This window comes from Nothobranchius furzeri, chromosome 1 (genome assembly GCF_043380555.1).
Source record: "Nothobranchius furzeri strain GRZ-AD chromosome 1, NfurGRZ-RIMD1, whole genome shotgun sequence".
Classification (NCBI taxonomy): Eukaryota; Metazoa; Chordata; class Actinopteri; order Cyprinodontiformes; family Nothobranchiidae; genus Nothobranchius; species Nothobranchius furzeri.
Window position 1 is genome coordinate 97,747,910 of NC_091741.1, and position 22,264 is coordinate 97,770,173.

General features: G+C 43.2%; 2 protein-coding genes across 2 annotated transcripts in view; one reads left to right on the forward strand and one right to left on the reverse strand.

Moving 5' to 3' along the window:
• Positions 1-5,534, reverse strand: part of nr3c1 (nuclear receptor subfamily 3, group C, member 1 (glucocorticoid receptor)) — a 33,867-nt gene extending 28,333 nt beyond the window's left edge. The window contains exons 1-2 of the mRNA XM_054738973.2: positions 5,323-5,534; positions 2,860-4,043 (exon numbers count right to left, since the gene is read on the reverse strand). Of these exons, the coding sequence (XP_054594948.1) occupies positions 2,860-4,043 (1,184 nt within the window). The 5' untranslated portion in view covers positions 5,323-5,534. The remainder of the gene's footprint in view (positions 1-2,859; positions 4,044-5,322) is intronic.
• A 3,104-nt stretch (positions 5,535-8,638) lies between these two features.
• LOC107375047 (BTB/POZ domain-containing protein KCTD16) lies at positions 8,639-22,048 on the forward strand. The gene is made up of 2 exons (XM_015943393.3): positions 8,639-9,602; positions 21,457-22,048. The coding sequence occupies exons 1-2, from the start codon at positions 8,789-8,791 to the stop codon at positions 21,906-21,908; spliced, it is 1,266 nt and encodes a 421-aa protein (XP_015798879.3). The 5' UTR covers positions 8,639-8,788; the 3' UTR covers positions 21,909-22,048.
• The last annotated feature ends 216 nt before the right edge of the window (positions 22,049-22,264 follow it).

Below are 22,264 nucleotides of genomic sequence, written 5' to 3' on the forward strand. Positions count from 1 at the left end.
TTCCCAAGGACACGTCTGCTCCAAGTGCAGCTGATGCAGAGCTCAGGTTTACTTGTGCAATAACACAGCTGGATAATGAGCCGGGCAGAACCCCATGAGCTCCCAGCTGAGAGACTACTTAAGGTTAACAGGTTGTTAAACAGAAAAGTCCAGCAGGTCATTTATCAGACGTATAATAGCACATCTCAGAGAAAGCTTATGATCGGTGGCTGGAATGTAACCTACACATATACGGATGACATCCAGAGCTGCTAAATGTTAACGGATCTGATTCCCCGTTTGAGATGGCAGTTGGAGTTCAGTAGTTATTGCTTAGTAAACCGTGTGTCAGGGTAAAGGAAACACACTTATTAATATGATGTAATTTGAGCATTCATAAAATAAATGTGAATCATTTTGTGCAATTTTTGTTTTTTCCTCCAACCATCTTGTGTTCTTTCTGCTTGTGATACCCAGGCTACTTCAGAAACACAAGAATACAGTGATCCCTCGTTTATCGCGGTAGATGCGTTCCAGACCTGGCCGCGATAGATGAAAATCTGCGAAGTAGGGACACCATATTTACAGTACAGCACATTCTCTTTTTGTGGGTAAAACTCAAGAAAAATTTTTTTACTTGTTTTTTTTATAGTTTTATTACAAAAAGTGCATTTTATGATGAAATTGATGAAAAAAAAAACAGGAATTTCTTGATACTTCGCATAGTACCGCGAATCGGTGAAAAATACCGCAAATCTGCAGATTTCCCTTGAATAAGGCTCCAAAGAAAAAATCCGCAAAGTCGTGAATCCGCGATAAACGAACCGCGAAGTAGCGAGGGATCACTGTACTACTATCACTACCTCTGTGACCTGATAGATAGGGATGAACCGATGGATCGGCATTTGATCGTAATCGGTCGATAGCGCCCCTATCGGTTTTGATCGGAATTTTCAAAATAGATCAAAGCAGACCGATCAGGTAGGGTTGTCATGGTAACCAGTGTAGCAGTAAACCCCGGTAAAAAAAAAAAAAAAGTTGACAATAATAACCGTCTTGTTTGTTTAAAAAACTATATTATCTTGGTGGGTTTACCGTGGCTGCGGTGTAGGCGCGGTGACCCTTACCAGCCACCGTATCATCTGCTGAAGTTGCCGACGGCACATGCACGCTTTGCTGTTTACAACCAAAACTTTCTTGAAGCTAAAGCTGAAATAATGGCCAAAGGAAGAGACGGCAGTGCTCAGGAGGACATTTTTTATCCCTCAAAGAAGACAAAGTGGGAAGTTCGGGCATCTTTTAGATATCTGAAGAATGCTGAGGGAGTTTATAGAAGACGGACGGCTATCCTGTTTGCAGCACGTGCAGAAAAAGTGTCTGTGAAAGGCAGCAACGCTTCAAATCTCATGACACATCTGCGTGACCATCACCCACAACTCTACAGTCAACGCAAGGCAAGCTAACGTTAGCGTTTTAGCTAAAATGCGTGATCCGAGGATTTGGGTTGAGGGAGAATGCAACGAGTCGCTATATAAAGCAGCCGCAGCGCCGCTACCTGCATATAAACCGTGTCGCGGACACCCCCATGTTGAAATGATGCTATGCATTACGGGGCTCCCAGGGGCAGATAAGAGTTGGTCTCTCTCCGAGAATAATTATGAATTTAACAACGATTACTGCCTAATGACATTTTACCACATCTGCAAAGCTCACTGGAAGGACACAAACCGAGGACAACATTTTCCTGATATAGGGTTTATTACTCAAGTAAGGGTAAAAAAGTATCTGATTAGAAGGCTACTTGAGTACTGAGTATCATCTGAACTAATATTTTTAAAATGATGACATCAAACAGACAAAAAATAAGAAGTTATGGGCAAATATTGGCATTTTAAAGACTAAAGGGGAAATATGTAAACAAATAAACATCATTACAAAATAGCATATTTTAGGCAAAATTTAGACACAAACTGAGGACAATATTTCCTGACATACAGGGTTTATTTAATTGTGTGAAAATGTAGCACGTTTAAAAAAAAATACTGCGATAATACCGAAAACCGTGGTAATTTTGGTCACAATAACCGTGAGGTTAAATTTTCACACCGTGACAACCCTAATACAGACCATTTTAGATTAGGTTGCATTTCCTTTATTCCCAGATTATGTAGTTTGTAGCACTCATTATAATGTTGTAGAAAATTTCTGGCCAATCCACGTGATCGGTATCGGTGATCGGCAACAAAAAACCTGATCGGTGCATCCCTACTGATAGATGCATAATGTTACAGATGAATCAAACGATTTCTCTCATTTCTGACAATAATAATTTGTATAACTCTAAATTTTCAGGCATTTTATGTGAAAGTGCTACAAAGAGTGTTCCCGTACATGATTTTCACTAAACAGATAAGCTTTGTTTATTCAGGATCGCAGTCGTTTTAGTGACTTTTATGACATTTCTATATTATTGCAGAAGCAACTGAAACAACCAGACATCTGACCTGCGATACTGAAACCCTTTTCTGCATAGAAGACTTTGTAAAATTAAGCAATAAAAGTTTTGTAAATAAACACCATGCAGCCAATAGTGTGAAAACAATAAAACACTCATCAGTAAGCAAAGGAATAAACACTGCCAGGGAACATAAACAGAAAATCTTAAATTATGCTTAAAATCTTTACTGTGAGAGCGCCTGAACACAGCTAGGACTTTCATTTAGCTCACTAAAGGGTCGGTCGAAAAGTTTCGCCTAAGTAAAGGGAAAAAGACTTATTTAAAATCCTCAGGAGAAAAACAAGGTGTCTCTTTTTTTGACCACAGTTCCCGAGTGGTAAAGGAAAAGTCAACCACTGCTGAGTTCTGCCCGCATCCCTTACCTGCCAAAGCTGCTGGGGTAGGTGGGGGAGCTGGAGAAGGCATCATCAGACCGGTGGATTGGCGAGTTGTCGCCCACACTCGGGCTACGGTTCCAGGCTCCACCGATGGTCGTCACTGGAAGGTACAAGCCGGACACCGGCTTCTGATCCTTCTGCAGCAGAGACTCGTTGTTTCTGGAGTTGACTCCAAAATGAAAGCTCTGTCCTCCTGAAGTGCTCACCCCACAAATGGAAATGGGGTTTGTGGAGCTTATTTGACAGTAGCCTCCAGCAGCCTTCTCCTGCTTAATCACACCTGGGGTGCAGAGCTGAATGAAGCCTGTATCTTTCTCTTTTTTCACCACGACGGGCAAAGTGGTGGTCGGGGTGGAAGCAGGGGAGGAGAAGCCTGAGATGGATTCATGTGGACTTGTAGCACTGTTGCCATCGAGGGCAGCAGTGAGCGCCCCAGTGGTGTTAATGCTCTCGATTATGGCCGGTTTTATGTCCCTTTCGAATGTGCCTCGGATTTCCCCGTCCACAAGCAAAGACTCATCTACCAAAGTGGTCAGAAATGCATCATCTCCTACATAAAAGTCAGAGGGGGATGCCGTGAGGTCAAACTCCTGAAGAAGGTCCAGAGATGCATCGTTGAACAGTTTCTGGTTCATGTCCACATCTTTACTGATTGAGTCGAAGGCATTATCAAAATCAGTGGGATCCTGCTCTCCTTTATCCAAGGAGAAATCTTCTGTTTTCATGGCGAACAAGTTGGGGTCTGACCCCCCGATGAGAGAATCCATGGAGGACTGGGTAATGTCTACCATACTGGCCTCCAACTGGGGCAAGTTCTGATGCCCAAAAGCAGTGGAAGTCTGAGTCTGAAATAAGAGTGTCTGCTGAAGCCTAATATCTTTGGTCACACCCCTGGGTTCTGGACTTTCTACCAAGGAACCAATGGTGGCAGGGGCCGAGGCGGAGGTAAGCTCATCTGGAAAGGGGCTGTTGCTGAGACCGTTCGCCACCTGTCCTGGCTGCATCAGGGGGCTGGATGGAAGAACGATGGAAGAGGCAGAGGTGAGGGACACAGCGCTATGAGGGGCCACTTTTAACAGACCTCCCTCTTCAGGACTCTCGGTGTAGACCAGCTTGCTCAGATGGTCATTTCCTCTGAATGTTACCTTCTTCCCTCCACCTCGATTCATCTTTAATGTCGCAGAGAAAGAAATGTTAGAGAGTTCAGAGGACATGAATGCAAACACAGAATAACTGGACATGTGGAAAAGCTAGAATTTCATCAGATTACAATCATTTATCGTTTTATGGCTCATAGGAAGAATGATATAAGGCAGAATTAACAACTGTCTAGTAAAACAACTACTGCCTTTTTAGTACCGTGTATATTAGCTGTGCTAATCAATTTCCCTCTGGGATTAATAAAGTATTTTTGAATTGAATTGAATTTGATTAGTCTTCAAATCTAAATCATTTGACTTGTTATTTTGCTTTCTTTTTGTGTGTTTATGCTCTGAGCAATGTTGCATTTGAGCCATTTTCTTTTTCTAATTTACAGCAAGATATATTAGCAAGCACAACAAATAGTGGCACAAAGGCACTGTTGTTCTGGAAAAGGCACCCTGAAGTGCATTTGAAGGCAGATTGCATTGGCTCATGAGCAGAGAGAAAGTCAAATGGGAACTTGCATTAATAAGCATCATTATCTACACTTAGTTCTTCTCCATCACCTTTATTTTCTAAACTGCTGCAGTCAGGGATGAGGCCTTTTAAAGACAATAAATGTAAAATCAACACAGGAAACATAATGAGAACTATTGAACAAGACTAGTGAGCTAATTATGCAAAATATAGGAGTGAATTAAAACTTCACAGCGTGTGTATTTAATAATAAAATGGTAATAAACAGCTGTGTCCTTCAAAATGTGCCGATAACAAACAGGGATCACTTTTACAGTTAACCCATTACGAAAACGACAATGTAGTGATCCTTTTTTTCAGCCCAACCGAGAAGGATCTAGAGGCCTCTGGATCCTTTTGGACCCTGAACACGGTCAGTGGTTGCTCTACCATGAACGGTTGGTTGCACAGTGAAAACACTCCCTCCCTCCCAGCGAGCTTGACAGCTAGCAGACGGGGGCTAGCTGTTGTTAGCGAGTAAATTAATCAAAACGGTGACAAAAAAGTCCACAAAATCGTACCCACGCGTTGCACAATTATTACACAAAACAAGCAACGTGAACTCGACCGCGCGTTGTGCGTTAAAACGATTCAAGTTGACCAAACTCTGAGATATGCTACCGTTAGCTTTTATGCTAACTGCAGGCTATAATTCGCTCGAATGTCGTTGACACTAACGGTAGCTAACTGGCTAACACAACAATTATAAGTGCACATTTACCAATCATGCTCTGCTACATTGATGTTGTTGATCGTTTAAATCTATTAAAAACAAATCCTCATATTTACCCTTGAAGAGACTGGCTGCTGACAAGTGTCCACAGGTCATCAGTCAACATTGTTTTGGTTGCAAGTGGCAGTTCACAACACGCTGACAGATTCTATTAACCTTCCCCCGTCGTGTCGTCGCTACATGGCTAAAATAAAGAACAAAACGCGTTTATCTAGGCGTGCTCTAACAGCTTTCAGGTTCCCACTTCCAATTTTTGCAGCGAGTATTCATGCAAAAATGCCACACTGCTTACGTTCTGCAGCTAACCACTAGAAAGGAGGGTGCTAACCTCGAAGAAAAACATACAAAATGGAGATCAAGGCAAGGCCAGTAATGCCCTGTTTACAACGAGCAACTCTGCCACCTGCTGGCTAAAGGCCGTAACTACATTACATTTGGAGCTGAAAATCAAAACAATGCATCAAACCCCAGAAATTATGATGCAAAACACATTATTATACAGAAAATTAATTATAAACACAACTAAAAAGAAGCAGAAATAATTAAGAAAATACGATATAAACAATAAAAAAGACACTTTAAAATACATTTCCTTAAACTACAAAACCAAAATATTGTTTTTATTTCACATAGACACGTATCAGGGAGTAAATTATTTAGGTGGAAATATTTACCACAAATCAAAAACATGTTCACATAGTATTACATTACTATTATTTTGCAAAAAAAAAAAGGAACTGACTTTCAGGATTTCAGCTCAAAATACAGCTGTTGAGCAAGTAATGAGACGGTAAATGATGCAACTGCATCAACTATTGCAACATTAGTGTAAAAGCATGCAAATTCCAGCCTATGTCTAGGTTTAAGTCACTTTATCTTACTAAAAGTTGGAATCCAGCAGGGGCTAAGGAGAACTTACTGTTGCAGAAAAGAAAATGAATGGTCAATATATTTTTATAGGAATATCTACAGGAATTTGTATTTCAATGTTTACTTTAATAACAGGAATTTAAAGAGGAGGGTGTATTTTTAGAAAAATGTTATTTACTTGCCAAAAAACAAACAAACTGCAAAATACATTGTGTTTCTCTAAACATGCCAGTTCACACCACTGCCTCTTTTCTGTGAAAATATGAGTGGATGGAATTGAGTGGGAGAATAGGAAGCAAAACAAGAGAGGCTCCATGTGAATAGAGATGATTATTCTACAGAGAGGGTCAGGCTTTTGTTTGTTGTCTGCTGCATATTTCAGCCTCATAAAGCAGGCATTTATATATTTCTAAACCAGGAAACGAGAAAATGTTCTTCAAGAGTAGGAATAGATCTAAACTGAAAGAATTTCTTAACATCGCGTCTTTTACTGAAACCAAAAATGCAAAAGCAAATTAACTTCTAACAATTACAAAAGTTCCTGCACATGTCTTCTTGCTTCATGCACACAAGAGCCGTGTGCATGCTGAAATCACACGAACCTCAACCCTTTGCAAAAGAAAGAAACTAACCTGGGACTTTCTCCCAAAAGTTAAATAAAGCAATTAAGACAAGAAGCAAAGCCATCTCTAAAGGGAAAATGAGCGAGACTAATAGGGATAAAAGCGTTAAAGCACAGCCCAGGAAATGAACCCATCATTATAGAAGTAGCCTATGCTTTAAAACCCCAACCAAATGGAGGTATAATGATCTAGCAACCATCACAATAACACTGATGCCAGTGTGAGCAGCACATGCTCACATCCTGGGAGAGAGAGAGGGGGGGAAAACAGAGATTAGTGATTTTGCTGTGGCTCTAAAATCCCCACTGTTTAAATCCCACAGTCCCCCGCGGCTGCTTAGCAACCCCTCTCCAGCACAATATCCTCGGAGTTAACAGGGTGGCGCGTGACCGCTGCCTCCTCAAAACAAGAGTCAAGGGTGATCTCTCCCATCAGCTCACAAGAAGACCATGATTTATTATAACACACACACACACACACACACACACACACACACACACACACACACACACACACACACACACACACACACACACACACACACACACACACACACACACACACACACACACACACACACACACACACACACACACACACACACCTTTCAAACTGAGGTGTATTATTTTTTATTATTTTCATACACATTTGTGCAAAACGATAACAGGGATGATCAATAACTACACCCAACCACCCCACCCCACAACAGCAGCTGACTATGTGACATAATCACTTAGCAGCAAAAAAGACCCAAACCTACACACTTTTGTGGCTTTACCCGAGAGATTGAGGGAACTTTGCGCACTGAACAATGTCTCGTCTTCCTCCGCTTATCCGGGTCCGGGTCGCGCACTGAACAATGTGCATTTATTAATGGTCAGTGGATAAATGGAGCTGCGGTGACGCTGAGCTGCGCCCGCAGAGCTGAAATAAGAATCCTCTTGTTGAAATCAAATCGATGATGATGAGGGGATCCGCTTTCATATCCTGTCACTGCGTTCTGGATTAAAGAGATGACCGATTCAATGACATGTGGAGGAGCGCAGCGGACACCTCTATTTTCCTCACTTCATTGCTTTTTTTTCTATGATGCATGGAGGGGAAGAGCGTTTTAAGGAAATAGGGTTATCATGTAAATCACCGGTCAGAGAGTTTCTGAGCAAGGCGCAGTTACACCAGCCCCCTTCAGAGCGCGTGAGCTAAGCGTTAAATATATGAACGCACAAAGCCTCTGAAAATCAAAGGAAAGGGATTAAAACGTTCAAAGTGCATTAGCCCCGAATCTTCCTCGCCAGCTGCGCGCGCCGCCACTGGCCAGAGCAGAATTTCAAGAATAAACAAATCGAGCAGATGCTACCCCATCAGCACGTCGTCAGACCGAAAATTAAATTTTCCTTTAAGATGATGTAAGACATTACTTCACCGGATGATTTCTCCCCCTCTCTTATTTTCTTCATGGCACAGCTTGGAGCAACATTATCTTAAACCTTCTGCCGTGCTAGCTGCTTCCGCTCAGCAGTTTGGAGAGATGCGGTGCGTAAAGGAGTCCCGCTTCCAGCCTCCTCCCAGCGTGAGCGCGTTTCAGCAGCTCAGCAGTCAGGAGTGCTCAGCAGCAGTGTGAGAAGATGCATTTGCGTTTCTCGGTTTAGTTCGTTTTGGATTTAGGCAGCTGAGCTGCAAATCGGGCGATATATGATTTTGCAGGAAACTTGAGATGTTTGGATTTCTGTGGTGGAAAGTGTCAGCGTCAGGGGAGGATTCTACTTCATAAAGTAACGGAGTAACATGATGCTGATTATGAGAATCGACACCACCCGGAGAGGATGCACCGCGCACCTTTACGCATGAGGGATGTACAGTGGACACACCTTGGGATTGGTCTGGATGCGAGGGCTGCAGATCTGATCATGCGCTGGGTTTGAGGGCACAAAGCTGCACCCGAACCCTAAACTTCTGGGACGTTCAGTGAAGCAGACTCAGTTTTTGTGTGCGTGTGTGTGCGTCTGCGTTTGCAGAAGCCAGAAGGGAAATGGCACTGAGCGAAAACTGTAAAACGCAACCTGCTAAAGAGGCGCAGAATCCTTCAGCGGACGTTATTGAGCTGAACGTGGGTGGGCAGGTTTATTACACTCGTCACGCAACCCTGACAAGCTTTCCAAATTCCCTGCTGGGGAAGCTCTTTTCTAACAAGAAAGGCTCTTCAAAAGACTTGTCACGGGACCTCAGAGGACGCTACTTTATCGACAGGGATGGCTTTTTGTTTCGGTATGTGCTGGACTACCTCAGAGATAAGCAGGTGGTCCTCCCTGACCACTTTCCAGAGAGGGGCAGGTTGAAAAGAGAGGCGGAGTACTTCCAGCTGCCGGATTTGGCCAAACTGCTCTCCGTGGAGGAGTCGAAACTCTTTCCGGATGAGTTCTACTTCAGCGATCGGGATGATGAATCCCAGAGCAGCGACCAAAGGTTTTACGCGTCTCACCCTTTGGACCGGAAGTGCGGATACATAACGGTGGCTTTCAGGGGCGCGTGCTCCACGGGAGGCAGGGAAAGTCAGCCTGAGTCCAAGCCAAAAAAGTTCCCAAGAATCTTCATCAGCAGCAGGATCGGGTTGGCTAAAGAGGTGTTTGGAGACGCGCTGAGCGAGAACAGGGACACGGACCGCCCACCGGACCGCTACACCTGCAGGTTTTACCTCCGCTTCAAACACCTGGAGAGGGCTTTTGACATGCTGTCAGAGTGCGGCTTTCACATCGTGGCCTGCAACACGTCCCTCACCGCGTCCTCCGCGGGCCGTTACGCGGACGACAGGGTCTGGTCCAATTACGCACAATACATCTTCTACCGTAAGTAGAAGTTCATTTCACCTGTGTGCGTTCAATTTGAGTGTAAGGCTTTCAAGGATCAATAAACAAATAAATCAACACAACAAACCCAAACAAATATAAATAAGAGGGAAAAAGTCCCCCCTGTCTCTCTAAATCTGAATCCTCGTCAGCAGCTGAATTGAAACTCGTGTTTAGGGTTGGAGATGAGAGGCAGGCTTGCCCGTGATCCCCAGGGAAGTTGAGTCACAACGCTGCTACACTACAAGTACACATGCGTCATGCGTAAACACGGCATATTGCTCAGATTTTGCCAGCATCGGGCTATGAATAATAAAGCACCGGTGGGCAGAAAAGGATGGGGGGTCACAAGAGTCCTCCTGCCCTCTTTTGGACCAGCGTTCATTGAAGACAAGGATCGTGCACCAGAAAACAACTTAATTAGCAGCAAATCTGCCTCTCTGCTTCTCAGACAAGTTTATTCATATGGCCAATTAAAAAGCAGTTTGCTCATCATCCTGCATTTCTCCCTTTAGAAAAGCTGAGGAGGAAACTGTTTGTGGGTGAAGGCTGGAGGTGCATGATGGTGGTTATGAGCAGAGCTGTTAATGAAAGAGCCAACAAGGAATCCTCTATGCTCGGATTATGAGTCATTCAGATTCTTTGAGCACAGGTCACCTCGTATTCATTAGCAAACACCACCCTGGGATGCAGATGACAAAGTGTTGTAGGAGATGAAAGAGTATGGAGTTGAGATATAAAAAAAAGAAGAGGCAGGAATTTAAGAAAACGACGAGGAGCAGACGGCTTTGAGAGCTATGGAGGATGAGGGATGGGGAGGGGTAAAAGTTACATGAGACCTGGCCATGGGGAGAAGTAGACGGTGCAGAAAGAAGGGAGAAGGAACTGGAACAAACAGATTAAAGTAAGGATCAGACAGGGAACTAAGGAGTGGAGGACATATTTGGGGTGTTGAGGTTCCAGCAGGAGGAGAGTGCTGTTTCTCTTCAGAAGAAAGAATGAGATGTGATGAAGGCATGAGGAAGCAGAGGCCTCGTCTGGATGATGGATAGACACATCAGAAGCAGACAGGCGTGAGTGCTCGTCCTCAGCATCAGCACCACGGCCCAAATCCACCAACCTGGTTCTGAATGTGGGACACTGGCTGGCCGGGAGCAGGAACACGGATCAGCACACATTTTGGGACAGGAGCTTCATTACTGTTTGTTGTTTCCAAACCGCCAAACATGAGCTCAAGAGTGTAAAAGGAACAGTTCTGTCTGTTCCTGAACATCGTTTATGTTTCTGTGCTTCGACTTTTCCTTCATGCTATCATTTGTGCAAACAGTCAGAGTTCCCTCATTAAGACTACAGCTTATTGTAATCCTCCACAGCCTTGTGGAAAACGTGCAGCTGAGTTCTCTGCAGACAAAGATAAAAAAAAAAGAATCCTTCCAGCAAAAGGCCACCCTGAGAGGTTGCAGAGTCTGTTTTCATCATGAACGAGAGCTGCTGCTGCTGCTGCTGCTGCTGCTGCTGCAGATGTCCAAGAAGAATTATGTCAATTCAGCCAACATCCATCAGGAGTGATTAAACAGTTTGGGTCAGAAAACATGGATTATATAGATAAGAACCTAGAACAACCTATAAGTAAATCATAAACCAGTTTGTCCTCTGGGGCTGATTTATAGCATCAACCGAAAAAGAAACAACTGTTTCAGGTAAAGCTGAAAAAACGAGAGAAGGCCCAGAAACCATTATCCACACAACTAAAACATCTTCTACATCATCAAAATCTTCTAATGTCTGACAGGATTCTGGATCAAATGGACATTTGGCTATGCAATGGGAACAATTTTACTTGGAATGAATAAATTAGTGAGTGGATTTATCTCATATGCAGGTTAAGACTAATAAACATAGAAAAAAGATTAGACGTGTACAAAATGTAACCAAAGTAATTAACACTTTTTTTGTAAAATGTCAAAAATAAAAATCACACCAATTATTTTTTTCAATTAAAATCTATCCATCCATTTTCTACACTGGCTTGTCCACGCAGGGGTGGGGGTGGGGCCTGGTGCCTATCTCCAGCATCCATCAGGCAAACAGGCGGGGTACACCCTGGCCAGGTTGCCAGTCCATGCAGAACAACACAGACACACAGGACAAACAACCATGCACACACACACTAACACCTAAGGATAATTCAGAGAGACCAATCAACCTGACAGTCATGTTTTTGGACTGTGGGAGGAAGCCGGAGTACCTGGAGAGAGCCCACGCATGCACGGGCAAAACATGTAAACTCCTTGCAGAGAATCCAGGCCAGGATGTGAACTCAGAACCTCCTTGCTGCAAGGCAGCAGCCACTGTGCAGCCCTATCTACTCCCAGACTTAATTTAACCAGTAAGTCACACATACATTTTCCTCTCTTTAACATCAGCAATGATAATTTTTTAGCTGCAGTGATTAGCAAATCCATGCCTCCAAGTTGAACATGGGACCAGTTATTTTATGCAAATTAACTCAGTGGAAAGCATTTGGCTGAAATGAGAGCAATCTGCAGCCACAAACGTTCTCTCTGCGTGCCTCTGAGACAAACTAAGCTGTTAGGTACACCGGGAGAGCTCCACATGTTTACTACTAGCGGTCATCTGGAATGAAATAAATACGTAACCTGCTTTGAACCTACAAAAATCATCACTGAGCTCTGGGAACGCTGCCCTGCAGTCAAAGTAGGAGATGTCTCCAGTAAAGATGGAGAACAGCTGCATGTTTCAGGTGTGCCTGTTAAAATACCTGTGCAGCCTTCATTCTGGCCTGGAATGAGATGATGTTTGGCTGTAAAGGATTCCGAACAATGGCCACAAAGCTGCAGGGAGAGAGGCATGGAAAGTAATCAATTGCTCTGGTGCAATTGGATGCAGAGATTGGCTCGTGGCTGAGCTCTAACAGGAGCCTGGTTGGAGTCCGGATTGGCGGTGCCTAGGAGAGATGGATGACGTTCCCATGAATAACTCATTCATGTCTTTAATCATACCTGGGCTGAGAGATTGTTGGAAAAAATACATAGGGAAGGTGTTCCAGAACTCTACGCACTTCATCAATCGCAGCACACAATCTGTTCCAACTTTGGAATAAATCTGACTTTATTGAAAAGCCGCAGACTCAAAAGGAAAATTGCATTTTTGGAAGCAAAGATCTTTTGCACAGGCAAGCATCTAATTTTGTTATGGAACGTTAACATGGAGGGTTAGAGAACATTTACACTTTCCAACACATTTGCAATGGTCTCTAGCATCAATGAATGCTTTGTGAGTCGTGGAAGAGAAGTTCTCGCTCTCCTGTTTCAGCAAGTAGAAGTAAGTCAGAGGCGAGGAGAGCAGAACACGGCCAGATTTTGAGTCTTATTTCCTGATATTCTTAGCCTGGCAAGCCATCCCTTATAAGTGAATATATAGTCTAGCCACGACCTGTAGACAGAGCTCAGTTGTGCGGCGGGATCTACGGTCGTCTTTCTAACTGTCTCCGCATGCCATTGGACAACGAACAACATGACTTATTCACCACTACAGATGTCAGTCAACGAGGCAATCAGCCATACGAAGTTGAAGAAGAAGCAGATACATCCTTTTTCTGAATAAAGGACGCGAGAACCTCTAGCTGCTCAGGACTCGAAGAAAAGCCCAAGTCTAAACGTTCAAAAGTTGATGACAAAGCCGTTTAGATCTGTCACATCATCCCGCCCACCAAACTGACGGAGCGCTGTGATCGGTATGGCACAAGACTGTTTGAGCCTGCTGAGGTTCAATGGAGCATAGCTAGACAGACATGCAAAGCAAAATCATTTTGCCCATCTAGATTTCTAGGCTAAGATGTTCGGACATCTCACCTCTGATTGGCTAACAGCGAATCTACCACGGACTCTGTTTGCTTTTCAACACTGATGTTTTATCTCCTCAAATAACACAAGCCTGATGGAGTTCTGCCATGTTGTGGCGTGTTGCTAATGCTAACGGTTAGCTTCTGCTAGCCGAGACGTGCTCTGCTCCCTCCTTGGACGCTGAATCAACAACAGCCTTCCTCGTCGAGAGCCAAGATGGGAGGGTCCACTGTGACATGGATCTGTGTGGCTTTTCTAGTCCTGTCTGTTTTCTTTCAGCGGCTAAAGCAGGAAACAGGAAGACTATTTTCACTTTGAGCCTGCATGTTAAACTCGGAGTGACCGACCGTCATTCAGTAAATAAAAAGGAAAAGACGGCTTCTCAGATAACTCAGTCATTAAAGACTTTTCTTATTAAAACATTTTTATTTAAATCATCAAAGTCATAGAGCAGAAACATCTAATTTGAGCTTTAAACTAATTAGGCTAATTACAAAGAAACAACTTTATTTAAAGGACAGTTAGTTATTTTCGTCTCTGATTCTGCTATTTTCTGCACCATGAAGCTGCTGGGATGACCGTTCTTCCTGAGTCTGACATGTAACACCTTAATGATGACTCCAGAGGCCTTTGAGGGCTTCTTGGATTTGAATCTCCTCACATCGCAGGATGCTGGGTGTTCTTTCTGAAGGCCCTGGGATTCCCTGTGTTGGTATGCAGGAGGTGACCTTTGTAGATTACAGTGTTTCTCGGGGTGAAATAATCTCTGGGTGTTTGTCTTCAGAGGCATCGTTTAGAGGGTGATAAAATGCACCGAAACAGTTCGGACGCCCTTTTCCCTCCTCCTCCTCCCAGCTTCATCTTGCCTGATCAGAGCAGAGGAACGGTGCGGCTCAGGGTCATCGGAGAGGCTGATATAGACGTTTCAATCTGCCTGCCTTGTCTGCTCATCTCTCTGGCAGGGTGACACTCAGCAGACTGGCACGCTCCGACTCATGAAGGGACAGCACTCGTTTGTCATTAGCAGCCGGCCGCTGAGGCTGTCACTCTCCTCATGGAGAGCAGCTAATGTGGAGACAAGCTCAATAACCTTGAATTAAATGATTTACCGGTTGTTGACTGTACGTGTTTACCGTGACGTTCTCTCCACCTGCCCCCCCCCCCCCCCCCCCCCCAATGCTCATCAGAGCTCCTGATGAGAGCTGGCTGCAGGAGTCTGGAAGGTAATTACTGCGGACAAGTTCATGTATATGCAGATGTTGCCGGCGTTAGTTTACATGGCAACAGAAGGGCTGCGGTCATCAGTTAGGCTGGACGCAAATTGATGAAGCGGGTCATTGTGAAATGGATTTCCCTCTCTCTGTACATTCTCTGAGTCTGCAAGACAAGCTGCTTTTATTTTTATTTTTTTCTGCTGCAAGGACACCCTGGCCTAATTTGTGAGTTAACGAGCGTTTAACGTACGCTTCTCATGAGGCAGTAAGCATAAGAAATAAGGGACCTGGAGAATATTGAAGATCAGACCCTGACTGACTGTGAGTTTATACACGATCTAAGTGGTTTACACTCAGCATACTGACACATATGTATTGTTTTCTAATACAGAACCAGTGACTTCTTCTTATTTTGTTTATTTTACAAAGTGTCACCCAGAACATGCTATTGCGCTTGAGTCATGCAGCAACTGAAGCACATCAGGATATATCAGACTCTTCTGTCTCACAGGGTGAAGCTAGGACGCAGCAAACAGCAGGCTGTAATAAAGCAGATTTTCTTTCCTCCTGCAGAAATTCTCTTTTATCGAAACTCAGGTCAGATGTAAAATGAAGTTTTCAGTTCACAAAGATTTTATTTTAGATGGAAATTCAAAATTTAAATCTCCTGAGTTCAAATTTCATTTATTCGTAAAGTTAATTTTAGCAATTATAGTTTATTTATAACACACATTACAAAAAAGCACAAAGCTCTTCACAGCAAAATCCCATTAAAATATAATTAAAACACAAAAAAGAATAAAGAAGATTAAAAACAAATAAAGAGAATAAATAAAATAAAAACAAACATTTTGAGCTAAAGCTATTTTAAATAAGAGGGTTTTTGTAAGAATAGGCACATTTGTGGGCTATGATCAGTTTATTTTGTTTTTATTTTAGAGTTTAATCACACAATTTAAATGTTTCATTTTCCTTTTTATTTGATTACAAAATTGTAACAACATGCCATTTCTGATCATTGCATGTTTCTACTTGTTTTAATCTTTTGCAGATTTCTTAGCCATCTTCGACTCATGCGGATACTGGTTTCTTGTTATCCCTGTTTTGTTCGATTTTTATTGTTTTTATTTCACTTGTTTTGATTATTGGTAATTTTAGGACATTTGCCATTTCTAGCACATATTGTGAATGATTTCATGTAGGTCGAAGCGGTGCAAAACTGTCATCATCAGACACCTTTAATGAGTCTGTTCTCACACACACACACACACACACACACACACACACACACACACACACACACACACACACACACACACACACACACACACACACACACACACACACACACACACACACACACACACACACACACACACACACACACACACACACCACTAAAGTCAACAAAGAAGCTCAGTGACATTTTACATCTGAGTTTGTAAACCTTGCCTTCGGTCCACATCATGTCCTACTTTCCTGCCAATTAAGAGTATTTCAAATTTACAAGCAGTAAAATCCATTTTCTCTCCGGCTGGAGGGACAAACGCTGGCGCTGTCGTTGGAGGACAGCAGCCTCCTGCGACATGCAGGTCTCAGCTCCATCTCTGTGATTTTTGTAGGAGTGTGTCAGAGTCCTCCTGAGTCTGGGCCAGCCTCAGTCTTCTACCGAGGAGGAAACAAGATCTCTCTTAGTCGGGCGGCAGTGAGCTGAGAAAAACACATTACAATCAATAGCTTCCCTGAAAAGATACTAAAGTGAACACACCCACTTGTTTAAATGTACCAGAGAGGGACTGCATTTCCTGAAAAGGCTCTTAGCTGCTTCCAGTCGGGAGTTTGGAGGAGGACGTTAAATCTTGACACTTTTATGGCAATTTTATGGCAGGGTTTGGGCTGAGCATGCATCCAGTCTCAGACTGAAGATTTTACATTTAATAAAAAACCTTTTAAGTCCGTTTGGGAAGTTTTACAGTCACATGTGAAATAAATAAAGGACCTTCCCAAAATTCCAGCTTATGTTAACTTTTTGAGTCAAACCTCATTTGTGATTTATAGATAGATAGATAATCTTTATTGACAGACTCTTAGGTCCAGATAAAATATACATAAAACAACAGATCAATGAAACAAAATAGAAATAAAAAGATAACAGCATAAAATTGAATAAAAATCTGAATGTAATTAAAAACTTTACTATAAACTGATCCACACAAGGTTAACCACACAAACACTTCAACCAGTATTTCCTTATACTGGACAAATAGCGACAACTGCTCACAGTAGAATCAGTGATTGCTAAAATTATACTATTGGCAGAGCTATCCAGTCAGCCTGTAAAAGTGAATATGAGCTTTCTTAAAAGTGCTTTAAAAGTACAAACGCCTGCTGTTACAAGCATCTGACTGGCACTGCCCTCTCTGGCTATTTTAAGTATGATCCTTAAGGCATCATTGTATGCAACTTGCAGCTTATTCATGCTGCTTTGATTGTAGGATGACCACAGTTGGGCTGTGTAAAGCAGAGTACAATATGCTTTAAATAAAGCCACCTTAACTGGAGGTGAACAAAAACCAAACTCACGAGCTATAGTGTTAGCTTGTGCATACAGCTTACAGCACTGTCTGTGGATGTCAGCATCATCACGCATTTGATCGGTTATAAAGTGGCCAAGGTATTTCACCTTCTCACACACATTAAGATCACTATTAGACAGTTTGAACACAGGAAAGTTTAGCTTTCTATCCTGCTTGGTTCTACATATCAAGATAGCACTTTTAACAGCATTATACTGCACACCATATTCAGAGCATATATTTAGGAGCTGCTGTAAACCAGCACTACTTGGACTAAATACCACCAGATCATCAGCATACATCAGATGGTTGATCAAAGTTGTACCCATCAAACATCCTGTGTTACAGGCTCTCAGCTGCACTGACAGATCGTCAACATACAAATTAAATAAGATAGGAGACAGAATTCCATATATAATTGTAAAGCTTTGACAAAATGCATTTGATGTATAAACTGTACCAAATTCAAATGAAATGTTAAAGCTGCTGTCAGTGGCTCATTAAGGTTGGTTTATGCTTGACGCGTCCGCGAGGTCCGCACGGCTACGCGCGGCGAAATTGCGTCATTTTAACAACCACACCCCTCCACCACGTCTCCGCACGGCCCAAACTTTCAGCAACGCGCATCTAGGAAAATTTCTAACCACGCGGACGGTCAGACGCGGAAAAACATGGCGGACCGGCAACAACTAGTACGGCAGAGGTTCGTAAATACAGACATTTGTATGATTCAGCTCTCAGAGATCACCGTGATCAACATGTTAATAATTCTTGGAGAGAAATAGCTCGCACTGTCGGAAAAGACGAGGACGCTGTTAAAAATGCTGAAATGCCATGTTGTAAACAACAGTAATTTTTACTTCTACTATGGTGTAGAGTTGGATGCATGCCGTAGAGCTCCGTGCTGCCCCACACAGTTTGGGAGAATATTGGCTCACCGCAGAGACGAGCCGCATGAACCATAAACGCTGCAAGTTGTGAAGCGCGTTCCAGCCGCGAGCCGCATCACCGCGCGGAAAGTGAATGCGTCAAGCATAAACCAAACTTTAGGCTCACCATAAAAATGTAAAAAGATAAACAGAAAGAGTAGAAAGTCAGACTCCAAAATCAGCTTTATGATCATCTAAGAGGAGCTTGAATGATGGTCTGATGGTTGCACATGTTGCTTTGTTTTTCATGATTATTCTGTTTTTAGTTAAATATGACAAGTTAAAGATAACTGTCAGCTCCAGCTTTAAAGAGAACATTTGGGACTAAAACACAACATGATGACTGCACTCTCGGAGGATTTAAAAGGGACATATTTGGCTAATCTCACCTTTTCTGCTGCCATGTCTCCACAGGCTCTACAAATGTGAAAATAAACAGCCACCAATTTTCTGTCAATGCTTGCTTTCAGGATTTATTTGCCTAAAACAATCCGTTTCAACAAGTCTCTTATTTTGACATCACCTATTGGTACTGGAGGAGCAGCGGCTCTACATCAAGCCCCTCCTGGATATCAGAGCTTCTCACTTTAAAGCAGCCAATCGGGCGATTGTGGGCATGGAAAACGTTATGAATAAAACTGCTGAAATCGCTTTGTGTGAGAGGGATTTTAAACATGCTTTCAATTAATCTATTATAACTTCACAATAGTCATAATACACCTCCCAGCCCAAAACTGAAAATTGCCACCTTGATTTAATAAGCAAATAGGAGCTTCCTATTGGATAATTCCCGCATGGGTGATTATCTTTCAGCTGCAACAAGTTATTTAATCCCAACTGGTGCAATGAGCTGCTTCTCATTTCATAAACAACCATGTGGAAAGACACCTTTGGTGGTCGTGGCAAAGATGTTAGTCTGTTTGAGAAGGGTCAGATCATTGGCATGCATCAAGCGGATAAAACATCTAAGCAGATGCAGAAACGACTAAAACTGGGTTAAGATCTGTCCAACGCATTATTAAAAACTGATCTGATGAGTCCAGATGGACCCTGTTCCAGAGTGATGGTGCATCAGGGTAAGAAGAGAGGCAGATGAAGTGATGCATCCATCATGCCTAGAGCCTACTGTTCAAGCCTGTGGGGGCAGTGCGATGATCTGGGCTTGCTGCAGTTGGTCAGGTCTAGGTTCAGCAGCAGGATGTGCTCCAAGAATGAGGTCAGCTGACTACCTGAATATACTGAATGGCCATGTTATTCCATCTTCCCTGATGACACGGGCATATTCCAAGATGACAGTGCCAGGATTCATCAGGCTCTAATAGTGAAAGAGTGGTTTAGGGAGCATCAGCTACCATCGAGTCCGGACCAAAACCCCATTGAGAGTCTTTGGGATGTGCTGGAGAAGGCTTTGTGCAGCGGTCAGACTCTACCATCATCAATGCAAGATCTTGGTGACACATTAATGCAACACTGGATGGAAATAAAGCTTGCGACACTGCAGAAGCCTAATACAACACCACAGTGAATGTGTGTCATGATCAAAGCTAAAGGCGGTCCAACAACATACATGTGTGACCATTTATTTTGCAGAACCTGTAAAAAGATGTAAAAATGACATTTATGGTCGAGTCCAGTCTAGCTGTCTGTGACAAAGGAGCTGGAGCTACAGAGCTCCAAACAGCCGAGTTCCTGCACTTCCACCAAAATCCCATTGTTGTGTATGTAGAAATCACACATTTTCATGAACTATTTTTTAAAAGCTACACTTAGAGAAATAAATAAAAAATGTGACAGAAAAAAAAGACAAAAAGCATCGAAAGTGGCTCGGTGTGCATGCACTGCCACTCTTAATGATTACTCTTGGGGTGCTAAAAAATTTGCATCACGCTCCTTTTCTCCTTTTTTTCCCCTGAATCTGCACAACATCAAAAATAAAACTACTCAATTAAGAATAACCTTTGCATAAAATTAAACGAAAATACAAAGCTTCTGATCTCCCCAGCCTCTCGATGGTTTGATAAATATTCATTCTCCTGCATGGCCTGAAATGTTTGTGTTGCTATTATTGGGTGTTGGCTTGTTTCCTAATCGGTTTGCCCCTCTGGACTACAGCATTCATCCATTTAGAAAGAATGCTTGGCCTCCTCCTCTTGATCCTCCTCACCATTTGCCCGGTGCTGCTGGATTCATTTTCTGTGGGGGGAAATTGGTGCTCTGATTGGCCTCTTAACTCATAGATTAGCCATTAAAAAGCTGTTAGCGACTCTCTTGTTATCAGTTCAATGCAATCATTTCACCCGAGATAAGGTCGTTATTACAGTCAGCGAGGAGAGGTTAAAATCCCCCTTGAACTCTGTTTAAATCGGTGCATGTGCCAGAGGATGGCAATAGACCAATCATCATCTCCCCCATGAGAAATCGCTGCTAAGTCTGAATCATCTCACTGGAAAAGAGCTGTTGGAGTTTGTTTTTGAGTTCATCCTGCTGTTTACACACAGAGAGCAGACTCATCTTTGCACATTTCTAACTGGAAGCAGACCTAAACAAGATTGTGGATATTTTTGGAAAACGAACACAGCGCTAGTGTCTTTACTTGAACACTTCACAGGCCAGCAGGCAGGACTGTGTAGGATTTCTGCTTCATAATTAGCTGAGTGGGAGGAAGTGAGATGAAATGAGAAGAAGGTAGAAGAGAGAGAAGGAGAGACAGCTCAAATCTTCTGCTGGAACGCATTCTTCTTCCAGACTCCTTGACTAAAGATCAGGATGCCCTTGCGGTGGACCGGTGCCTTCTCTCAGCAGCCAGATGAATTACGCTCCCTGTTTACCTGCCTTTTGTTCTTTGCTGCCTCCCCCAAGGCCGAAAGAATATGACCCGGCTTTTTTGACTGATTGATGTGAAAAAGAGCTAACGCTGCCTTGGAAGCCTGGTTACAGGTCTAATTAGGAGCTGTGACAGCAAAGCAGATTGCTTTGGGGGGCAGACAGGCTTTGCCTTGGGAAATGGGAAAGGTCTTTCAGTAAGTTGTTCTGAGCCATTTGAGCTCTGGGGTTCTCCTTATTAGAGGATGCGCTATGCACAGCTCATCAGCTTGTTTGGATTAGGAAATGTCACAGAAATCATGTGTTCTCACCAAACTCTTTCATTACTTACAGTCAGTTGATGTTGGTTTTAAGAAAATGACTAGATCTGGGTTTTTTAGGAGTTATCAAAGAAAAATGTCAGTAGATTTTCAGTCAGACTGACTCAGGTTTGTGTTTCATTGTAGGTGGACCCTCGCGTTGGCCGTCCTCTCACTATGACTGCTGCTGCAAGAGCCACAAAAGTGAGCGGGAAGGAGAGAGCGGCACATCCTTTAATGACCTCTCCACTTCCTGCTCAGAGACCCAGTCAGAAGCCAGTTCCCCTCAAGGAACTGTAATCTGTGGTCCCGTGACCCGGCGGCCCAACATCCAGACGCTGGATCGCCCCCTGCCCAAGGGGCCAGTCCACATGCTGCAGCAGGCAGAGATGCGCCGCAAGACAGACAATATCCGAGTGAGAACCTTCGGAGTGCGGGAGCGGGAAGCTGCCAAGAGGAAAGCAAACAAGGAGAGGATGACTCCGGAACAGGAGCTGGAGAAATGCATTCAGGACTTCCGGCGCATCAGGATTCCCGATCGTTTTCCTGAGAGGAAGTACATGTGGCAATCAGAGCTCCTGAGAAAGTACCGCCTTTAATGAGGAGAGAAATAGTGAGGAAAACAAGACAGAGATGTAGTACCACAGCCAGTAAAGAGTACTGAAATGCGTCAGCAATACACTGAATACACTAAGACACATACTGTACCAGATAGAAGAAAAGACTGAACTGCAAAGCACACACAGTATAGATCAGAGGGAGTTATTGATTAGTGAACTTTGCACAGTTTTGTGTACAATATGCACATGTGTAAATCAGAAAGAGGATTTAAACAAAATCAAACTGCAGGTTATGATGACATCACTGACAACAAAGCGACCTCAGGGGAAGCATCATTTCAGTTCACCAACCTTTTCACATACGGTGTGTGCAATAGCTGTTTTCTAAAGCTGGA